At 49.8% G+C, this 10,800-nt stretch overlaps 1 protein-coding gene across 2 annotated transcripts in view; it reads left to right on the forward strand.

Moving 5' to 3' along the window:
* Positions 1 to 6,730, forward strand: part of VPS41 (VPS41 subunit of HOPS complex) — a 181,563-nt gene extending 174,833 nt beyond the window's left edge. The window contains exons 26-29 of one of the 2 annotated variants that reach the window (XM_021703650.2): positions 3,426 to 3,525; positions 3,632 to 3,676; positions 4,993 to 5,072; positions 6,014 to 6,730. In XM_021703650.2, the coding sequence (XP_021559325.1) occupies positions 3,426 to 3,525; positions 3,632 to 3,676; positions 4,993 to 5,072; positions 6,014 to 6,094 (306 nt within the window). In that variant the 3' untranslated portion in view covers positions 6,095 to 6,730. Of the gene's footprint in view, positions 1 to 3,425; positions 3,526 to 3,631; positions 3,677 to 4,992 lie in introns of both variants that reach the window. The other variant, XM_044919922.1, reaches the window with a different exon arrangement.
* The last annotated feature ends 4,070 nt before the right edge of the window (positions 6,731 to 10,800 follow it).

Raw genomic sequence — 10,800 nt, forward strand, 5'->3', positions numbered from 1 at the left:
GGTGTCCCAGCCCTGCCGTGTCGAGTCAGTGACTGGAAGGGCAATAACATTCATTAGAGAGAAACCAACATCTTGAAGACTGCTTTCCTGCTCATCTGAACAAATAAGGAATAAAGCCTAAAAAACAGACAAAACAAAAACCCAGGCAGCCCCTATTTTACATCAACTTTTCCAGAGAACAGAATGGAGAAGCTCCTCAGTTCCTCACGGGATGCTGGTCTAACCTCTCCAGCATCGGATGAGACAATTAAAGCCCTGTTTCTGTAACACGCAAAGTCTACATAAATCATTAGCAAACTGAATCTGACCATGTAATTATTGAATGTGTATATCATAAATGTCATGAATTCTAAAGTAATCATCATCTATATGTTTGATAAAATTCTAATCAAAACCCCCAAAGAACTTTTTACGGTTCTAAATTTATGTAAAAAGCAAATGGCTAAGATTATCCAAGAAGAATAAGGAGGGTATCAGATACTAAATTTTAATATGTGGGGATGTAAAATAGTATAACCACTTTCCCAAATAATAAAGCAAAGCCTCATCGGGGGAAAAAAAAAAAAAGCCCTTTGCTTCCCACATCTTCCTGCCTGGGAATGTGGATGTGAGGCCTGGAGATACAGCCTCTAGTTTGTGGCCACGAGGCAGCGACCTGGAGGTATATTCTCCTGTAGATGGACATTTAGGCTGTTTCCAGTCTAGGGCTATTAAGGATAAAGTTGCAAAGGACATTTTCATACAGTTCTTTTGAGGACCTGCTTTTCATCTTGGGTAAGTACCTATGAGTGAAACTGCTGGGTCATGGAGCAGGTATATGCTTAATTTTTTAAGACTGTCCAATAGTTTTGCAAAGGATGGCTTCCCAACCTCCCAGGTTTCTCTCACTGCCCAGATCTGTGGCAGGAACTCGAGCCAGCTGCCTATTTTAGTTGGACACCCACTGAACAAAGTTGAAGTTGTGTTTACTGAGGAGGAGGAAAGGCACAAGATTGTTTGTTCTGAAATAAATCCGAAGCACATGGTAACATCTTAACAGATCTGTTCAACCTAAGTGGAAGAGAGTGAAGTGTTGTATGCTGTGTGTTTGCAGTACTTCATACTTGTTTTTAAAGCTTTATTTAGAGAGTGCATGCAAGCAGGGGGAGGGGCAGAGGGAGGGAGAGAACTTCAAGCAGACTCTGTGCTGAGGGCAGAGCCTGACGCAGGGCTCGATCCCACAACCCGGAGATCGTGACCTGAGCCAAAATCAAGAGTTGGACACTTAACCGACTGAGCCACCCAGGCGCCCCAACGGTATTTCACATTTTAAAATGAAACGTAGCAGAAAGTAATGGCGGATGGTATTCAGAATGTGAGTGGCGGTGATTCGATGCCATTCTGGTCATAAAGACCTGGATGGCAGGAGAGCGTGCGTGTGCCCCAAGTGTGTGAATAACAGCAAGTTTGCAAGGCTGGAAAGGAGACCGTGGAAGGTGAGCATCCACAGGGGGAGCAGGCTGTGTATGGTGACCTCAGAAGACAGAAGTTGTCAGGAATCATGAATGTGAAGGTCAGAGAGGGTTGAAGAGGACTGATTTTGACTCCGCCGTCAGTGTTTTAATAAGGGCCGTCGGGGGCGCCTGGGTGGTTCAGTCGGTTAAGCGTCCGACTCCTGGTTTCGGCTCAGGTCATGATCTCCAGGTGGTGAGATCGAGCCCTGCGTTGGGCTCTGTGCTCAGCCGGGAGTCGGCTTGGGATTCTCTCTCTCCTCTGCCCCTCCCCACCTCCCGTGCGCACGCATGCACGTGCGCGCTCGCTCTCAAATAAATCTTTAAAAGAAAAAAAGACATTTGTGGAAAGTACCAAGTATGAACTTTTAAGGGTAAAATCGATGATAAAGTGATAACTACAGCACGTTTTTCATTAGTCACTGATGGTTGCTTCAGGGAATAATCCATAGTTGACCGAATGCCTTGTCTGACTGAAAGCAATACCCGGATAATGGTACAGTGTTCATGTACCGTCTTTCTCTCACTGCTTCTGGTTGCCTTCAGATCACTACAGGTTTTAGGGAAGAAATGGCTCTTTCCCACAGGGGGTAGTCACTTTTTTTTGGTTTAGCTACCTGTCTGGCATCATGTAAATGAAAACGTTTTTGTATTTTTCTGATTTGGGGGCCTTGGACTTGGATCAGATGAAGTAGAAAGTCACATACTAAGCAGTATTTGTGTGTTTTCCCTTCTCCTGGCTGTGTGTCTCTGAATACTCAAGTTTTTCCTAGAAAATACTACGAGTGAGTGCCCAGAGACACGTGCAGTAAGAGCCATCGGGCCAGAAGAGCGGGCCACAGTGCGACAGAGAGCCTCTGTGCCCTTCAGGCCTTGAGCACCTCCCTCTTCGAAAAGCAACTAGTTCTCGTTAAAAAAAAAAAAAAAGCATCTAGCTTAAGCACACCTCACACAGCCTCTCCCAGTGTCTAATAAAACACCTGAGAAAACCCAGAACAGGCTGGAAGTCACCCTGGGGCCAGCAGAACGGAGTGGAACATAGGGTGGGTTGCCTCTCGGCGCTGTGTCCTCGCTGAAAGCAGGTGGGCCGTCTTTGTCTGCATCCCGCCCTGGCTCTGGAACACAGAGTGGGTGCCAACCGGGCACAGCAGCCTGCCCTCTGCATCCTGACTTCCGAAGCTGCTACAGTGTTGCGGCTGCTCCGAATTCTCCAGGCAGGGAGGGAGAAAATTCAGAATTAAGCCGACAGCATCACAGGAAAAATGCATAAAGCAACAGAAAGTGCAGTACCAGGGTGAAGAAAATGAATCTTGTAACAATGTTATCAGTGGTCATTTTTCAGTTGTCAGCCGCTTAAGAGTCACCAGATTTGACGGTTACCAGGGACACTTTACATTCTTAGCACTATGCTCAACAGTTTGGATTGGAAGGAAAGAGGGATTATAGCAGAGGGGATTTAGGACAGAAATCACATCTGTTTAGTTTCTCTGTGCCCTGTTCCTTGTACATGATAGGGACCCAGGATAGATTAGTGTAGTAGAGAGAGGGATTTATCAAATGGAGGATTTGGGGATAGCAGGTTTTCCATCCTGGGCAAAGATCTGGAGGTTGGAACGAGCAGGTCACTTAGGGGCCCAACTGCCAGAGAGAGTCCGCATTAGGAAGCTCTGTAAGATGATGTTAGGGTTGGTTACCACAGCCTTCCTTGCCAGACTGCAATTTGTATTTAATTTCACAAGCACCACATACGTGCAGTGGTGACCGAATGGAGGCTGGAAAGGTGGGTTTGGAGGGAAGAGCGTACCAGGGACAGGCAAGGGTGAGTGCCTCATTGGATGATTTCAAACACACCCATGTTCTGAATCCCCAGTAAGAGGGTTTGCCCCGTTATTTCAGTCTTTTAAAAATGGCTTTTTCTTACAATGTATGTATTAGATTCTGCTTCGTGAAGGCTGCAAGAAGATTCTCGTGGCAGACTCTTTGTCCTTACTGAAGAAAATGCACCGAACTCAAATGAAAGGCGTTCTGGTCGATGGTGGGTAAAATTGAAATAATCCTATTGGAATCACATGCTTTGCTTTCAGAATAGACAGAGCAAATAGAAATACTGTGTGATCCCAAGTGTGTGTGTTTCCTTGCAGAGGAGAACATCTGTGAATTGTGCCTTTCCCCTATTCTTCCATCAGGTGAGGTGGTTGGGAGGGGGGACATCCCCAAATGTGGGTTCATGAGGAGTAGAATTAAAACTTTGATGTTAAATAATTATTATATAGCTTTTGGAATAACCCATTTTAGAGGAGAATTTCAGCCCACAGCTGTCCTCGCTGGTACTGCCCTTCTTGAAAGCTGAGGTGCTCACCCGGCAGGGAGTCTGCATTACCTGGGAGGTAGAGCCCAGATGCTGGTCCCACCCCAAGAGGTGCGGGACCCCAGAATTTGCAGTTCTAACACGTTCCCACGTGGTGTGGATGCTACTTCAGGGGCCATTGTGTGAGATACCATGGCTTTAGGGTAAAACAGAGTGGAAAATCTACCATTGACAATGCTTAAATTCCAAGATAGAAGAATCGTGTGTAGCTTCCCCTTTTCTTCAAACTTGCTCTGCTATATGGTTCAAGGCACCTAATTTTCCCACATTTCACCAGAAACCTACTACTTGCCATCTAATTCGAATATTAGCATGTGTTTATTTGTAGTTGGTAGATCTATATATCATCCTGTGTAATCAAAGCACCTTATGTAAGGACAGGACAGAAGAGGAAATTCCATAATTTGAAAGTAGAAAGCAAAGCATAGTTACTGGGATGCAAAGAGTGTTTTTAATGTAAATTCAGCATAGAGGGGTACTGAAAGAGCTAGCTGATGTACGATGTACTTAGCTTTACGGGATTATAGAGCAGGACCGGGACAGAAGTCGTTCCAGTCGGGGTCTTTCCTGCAGGAACTAGGCTTGGATGTAAGTGTTCATGTTGACAGCCGCAGTGGGGAGCTTCCGTCCTGGTTTCCGGTCGTGTCTGACCAGCAGTGCAGACGCAGGGGTGAATGGCTGTGCCTGGACGCCGCTGAACGGCGCGGCCAAGGCTGGAAGCCAGCTGGAGCATTTTCCTAAAGCCACAAAGTGGGCTTGAGCATAGGGTGGTTTTCTGGTGTCTGAGGGTCTAGGGAAGGGAGGAGGGCGTGCACAGACTGATCTAATTTTTACACTACCTGTGCTTGCATTTGCGGTGAGGTGGTCCCTTGGTGGTACTCGTCACTGACGGGGAGGCCAGGCACGGGATCTGTGACTCAGCATCCCCACTGTAGTCCCCACTTTGCATCCGATCACACCCCCCTTGAGATGGGGGTTGGGGGGTACCAGTGACCACGTAATCCTCCTGAGGCAGCGTATTGTGGGAAAATTAAACTGCAGCGGGACTTCAGGCAGGATAGGTTCCAGTTCCCGATCTGCTTGTTGCCCTCAGTGCTCGTGTCTCTGCCGCCCCCCCCCCCCCCCCCCCCGCAGATGCCGCCAAGCCCTTCAGCGTGCTGGTCTTCCACTGCCGCCACATGTTCCACAAGGAGTGCCTGCCCGGGCCCAGCACAGTGAGTTGGCCGCCTGGCAGCCCGACGCCACAGAGCTCGCTGCAGTCAGGAGGACGCACTCAGAAGTGTCCCCATCGTCCTGTGGCTTCTCAGGATTCGTTGTCTAGCACATGAGGGAAATGAAAGTATTTTTCAAATGCGTCATTTCCTGTCCAGTAGCCCCCCCCCATCCGTGGTGTCCATTACCGTGACAGTCGTGCTCTGCAAACACATGATCCTCTTCCTGACCAACGGCCAGGTCGTCTGGAGTGGCCGCACTGAGCTCACCTGCCTCCCTCCTTCCCTCCCTCCCTCCCTCCCTCCCTCTCAGCACGCATGCCTCTCCTCTCTCACCACAAGAGGGGGTCCGGCAGGAGCCAGACAAACCACAGCCGCAGAACCTCTGTCACAGTATGGGGGGGGGGGGTCACAACTGTCCAGTAATCTCTTCCTGGGCCTCATTTCTCGTACGTAGGTCTGCATAGAGAAAGCCGAGCATATTTAGGGCTTGGTACTGTCTGGGGTTTCAGGCAGCCACTGGGGGGCCTTGGAACTTACTCCCCAAGGATATAGGGGGGTTACTGTGCTGAACATCATAAAAGCCTACTCACCAAGGGAATTCGTTTAGGTAAAACCGATGACTGTCAAGCTATGCTGACATGACATACAGTGAGAACCAGTTTGTAGAACTTTCTCAACCTGAGTTCTGCAGCAGGACACTGCTGTTTTTAGGGTCCTGTTCCCGTGTCCCCCCAGGACACGTGTTTTGCTTTGGGGTATCCTCTGCATCACAGTAACAGCTGGTGTAGACAGAATCCTGTGTGACCCAGCAAAACCTCCGGGAGGAGGAGTGGTGGTTCATAGCTCCCTGCCCCCACCGCTGCTCCCATAAAGTATTTCTGAACAGGAGAGTAGAAAGCGCTCTCTTTTTAAAAATCTGTGTCTGTGAATGACCTTTGCAGAACTCTCCTGCGCAGTTCTGCGGCATCTGCAGCGCCAAGCACCGCGGGCCAGGAAGCGCCATTTTGGAGATGAAGAAGTAGCCCGGCTCTGCCGTCCTCTTCCTCACCACGCTTTTGAAGACTGCGTGTCTTTGCGGCAGCAGTATTTGTGGACACCAGTGCTGTTCCGGGATTTGTACGTGTTTATGTTCTGCTCAAGGAAAACTTTCTTCATCTTTGCCCGTCTTCTAGAGGTTTCTCTGTGCAGTTGATGAAGTGAGGGTTTGCCGCATCCATGCCTCCAAATATTTGGGCTCACAGTCCGTATTTCATCATTTGTTGGGCTCATTCTTCATTTAGGAATAGAAAAGTCAGTCTGGGAGTTGGAAAATGAATTTCTGGAGCCTGGTAGAACTGGCCATCGGGCGGCCTGCTGAGCGTGGTCCTTGCTGCCACGAGCATCGCCGGGGAGCTGCCCAGCCAGCGCTCGCTGCAGCTTGGCACCTGTTCCCACAGGCTCTGCTGCCATCAGTCCTCGCATTCTGGGTTTGCTTTTTTTAACATGTCACCAGCTGTGATTATCTTCTTAATAGGCATTTAATGCAACATTGTGTAAATTGTCACTTATTCAAGGACATCTGGGAATAACATGAGCAGGCTGACGTCGTGCTGCTTTACGGTGACTGATCACGTGTTCCATATGTCTGTCCACTGAATAAATGTTAGCTCTTCCCATTATGAAAGACTCCTTTCAGTGGGTTGAACAACTTCATCCCGGAATTCTGGCACGCTAAGAGCGGAGAGTTTCCACACCTTAGAGTGTGAGGGCTCGTGCTTAGCTTTTGCCAGCAGGGAGGGAGGGAGGGAGGGACACCGCGGAGTCTGAGAGGGATTCTCAGGAGCAATGGGACTGTCCAGTGATGGAGGGTGGGCAGGACAAGTTTTCTGGAGCCTCGTTGGCCCTCGTGGAACCTAGAGAACATAGAATGCAGGCAGAGAATTCATACTTGGGACTGTCTTACAGTGACTGGCTTCATCAGTCTTGGGATGGGTTGCCATCCTCTTGCCATGGGTGCAAATGTGTGGAAAACACTGTCACCACTCTTAGTCCCACACATGTGAATAAATGCAACTTTCTGCTTTGTTTTCAAGGGGAGAGGGTAGGATGCTAATGAGTCCTAAGCACATACTGACCGGTGAACCTGGCATCTCCTTTCGTGCTCCCTGCGTCCCCCAGAAGAACATACTACGTCCCTTGGTTTCCTTACAACGCAACTGCAATGTAGAGATGCTGTCACAGTCACAGGTGAAGATGAGCTTCAGAGTAGGGCTCCTTTCAGAAAACTGGTGTGTGTGTGTGTGGGGGGGGGGTTCATGGCACATCTCTGCAGTGGAGTCAAAAAGAATGTTCTCTAGCAGACAACAGGCTTTTCCCATTAGTCTTAAATATCCCAAAGTGGAAAGTTCTCAGCCCGCTCAGCATCATATCCCCTTGTTCCAAAGCTAGTGCTCTTCCTGCTCTTTTTCCCTTCTAACAAGAGAAATCCTTCCTTCATACACACAAAAAAACAAACCTCACGAGTAAGCCCAATTTGAAACACAGGTAAGAAGCAGAGCTACTGCACTTAATTTGGAGGGGAGGCGGTGGGTGTAAATGCATATGCATCTCCCCTCCTTACAGAAAGCCATTCTGAGTGTGAAACAGCCAAGTGCAAAGTTACTTTGTGATAGCGGTTTCTTTTGCTTTTAGCCGAAAGGATTTTATACTAGTTTAAGAAGTTCTTAAATTTTTAATTTGGTTGGTATAGTGTTAAACTATGTACTTCACATTCCTAAAAACATTTGAGCAGTTACCGTGTGTCAGGCGCCCTTGTAAGCACTTTGTCTTACTTCATCCTCACCCTCCTCATTGTACAGGTGAGGAGGCCGGAGCACCTCGGGGCCAAGCCATCAGCAGGCGGCCTGCAGCATCTGTGATCTTAACCACTGTGTATTTGACCTGTTGTGGTCAGTGCACAGAAAACAAAATCCACTCTGGCCACAGAAGGGGATTCGTTACAAAGTAGCCAATGGCTTACAGAATCAGCGAGAGGACTGAGGAAGCCGACGATAGGGAGAGCTTCCCCCCTCCCCCATCCGGGCTGCCAGGGCGCTCCCTGCCCACCTCCACCAGAGGACGGGCAGCACAGAGCGTGCAACCCGCTTTTAAGTAAACTGTAAATAAAAATATAGACGTTCCTCAATTTCTTTTAAAGTTCACCCAGTAACACCGAATAAGGAATAGGATGTGTGTACATGTGTGCGTAGGAGACATTCTACGGACTCAATATCAGACCAGGTCATTCGGGCTTCTCTGACCAAGACTCAGGTTCTGGAAACTCCACCAATTTGGATACTAAACCCTAACTTGGACTTCCCAGACCCCTATCCTGGACTCGTAGCTGATCGTCACTGTATGAAGGCTACAGTGCAGGTTGGGGGTGGTGGTTAGAATCCGTGTGAGGTTCGTAGTACAGAGAATACAGGATAGAGAAGAAAAGACGGCCTCCAGAAGCGCGAATGCCAGGGTTAGCCAAGGCCAGGCCTTTCTTTACATGCACCGAGAATGCTGCTTCTAAATGCAAACGTGCTCGTGTCCCTCCTCTTCAAAGCCTCAGGCCTCCCCATGCCCTGGATGCGAAGCGGCTTCAGGTTTGCAGATCGGCCTCTGCAGCCCTTTGCCCGGAGCTTCGCGCGCTGTCTCCTGTCCCTCCCAGAGCTCTGGTTCCCTTTACCTGACTGCAGCTCCCCCTCGGCCCATGGTGCTGTGCTCGAGGGTCCTCGCTCGCCCTGGCCTCGGCCCGCCCGTCCTCGGAGAGCACCGGGGGCTCCATCTGCCCTTGTCCACCGCACTGCCGTTGCCGGGGTCTGCGTGCACAGGCGCGGTCTGCGGAGGGACACCGTGTCAGTCTTGAGTCCGTAGTCTACGTGGTGGCATAAATTTCATCTTCGCTCATGGGCAACTCAGATACATCAGGCTTTTCCAGATTAGTTCCAGGGACTCCTTTCCTGGTTGCCTCGAAGTTTTGGGGTGGTGGCCGGGACGGCATCACCGCATCCGGCATCCGTGAGAAGGCATCTTGCCGTCAGTTGACCTCTGTCCATACTGGCATTGGCTGGAAGGCTATCGTCCCCACGGCCTTCCAGCACCTGCCTCTACTGCTGCCCGCAGCCCCAGCCCGTCTCTGGCCCTCAGGTCTCCTCCTGCCCCTGCTGCTCCTCACCCCCAAGCCTCTCCCGGCCCCTCCCCCATGCCTGTCCGCCTCGTGGCTCTGGGGCTTGAGAAAGTCAGTCTCGCCAACCAAGTTGGTCTTTCTCTGTTGCTTCCTTGCCATTCCCAAGAGTGCGTGGGGTATGTGTGTCGCGAGGGGTGGGGGGAGGTGTTGGAGAAGATGGGCATTTGCTTGGTAAGGCTTGCTACTTCTCAGAGGAAATGGAAAGTGGGGACCCTCTGTTCTCCAAGCTGCTGAGTCCACCTTGACTGAGACCTCAGTCTGGAGCTCAGAGCGAGATGCTCCTTGCCTCTCTGCTCTCTCTTCCTGGGGCCCGTCTCCTCTGGCTCCTCCACCCCAGTCAGGTTGAATGGTTCCTACTGGGGCAGTGGACGCCTGTCACAGTATCATGTTATTTTGGGGACCCAGAGGCTGAGGTTCCTGCAAGCAGCCAAGTCTCTGAATTTTTAAGAATGCGTTCTGGGACTTAAAATCAAGGATTCGCTTTTCCTTCTCTGCTATATCATCCCTGTCCTGTGGCCATCTTATTGTCAACAGGAGAGACTTGCCCCAAGTGGGGGAAGCAACCCACCTTGGACACTACACCACAGGAGCATCCTGCCCTTTCTACTTACGTGTCTGCGTCGTCTGGGAGCTCAGTGAAGACGAGGAACATACCGTGTTCACCTTTCCATGGTAGAGTGACGCACAGGAGGCACCTAAGGATGTCTGCTGAATGAATGGAAGTCCGTCCAGTCTTTCTCTCTTGTTCAAGACAGAGAAATACATACCTTAGAACATTCTGTGACCTGAGTGACAGGACTTGTAAATATGGCCCCTCTGGTCGACGTGCTTCTCTAGAGACCTGCTGTCCTCTCTTCTGTCATCTCTTCCTCCCTTTTGATCTTCACGGCCACCATCAACAAGTCTCTGTTGTCTACATTCTTCCTTGCATAATGAACATAATTTATTCTCAAGTTCCTAAAACCTCATCTTTGAGTGCTCTTCCTCCTCTGTCCCCCATCCAGTCTGCCAGCTTTTCTCACCTTCACGCTGTCCTTTGCATTCTCACTGCCACTGTCCTGGACCCAGATTCTTCTCATCCAGCATCTGGCTGGGTTAGAACCAATCCCTTCCCAGTTTTCCTGCCTCCACTATCCACACTTCTGATTTATTCTGCACCCAACTTCTGCATTAATCATCCTTCCAGGGCGCCTGGGTGGCTCAGTCGGTGAAGCATCTGCCTTCAGCTCAGGTCATGATCCCAGGGTCCTGGGATCGGGCACCGCGTCAGGCTCCCTGCTTCTCCCTCTCCCTCTGCCTGCCACTCCCCCTGCTTATGCGCGTGCGTGCTCTCCCTCTCCCTGTCAAATGAATAAATAAGATCTTCCAAAAAAAATCACCCTTCCAGACTGATCCACTCAAATTCCCAGATATTTTGTTATTCCCAATGCTTACAATCTCTACAGTACATTTTCCCCATTTTTTCAGTTACCGTCTTTCAACTCATCAGTTTAGATCCCATCAGCCTTCAAAATCCAACTTAATGTCTCACCA

Source organism: Neomonachus schauinslandi, chromosome 12 (genome assembly GCF_002201575.2).
Source record: "Neomonachus schauinslandi chromosome 12, ASM220157v2, whole genome shotgun sequence".
Lineage (NCBI taxonomy): Eukaryota > Metazoa > Chordata > Mammalia > Carnivora > Phocidae > Neomonachus > Neomonachus schauinslandi.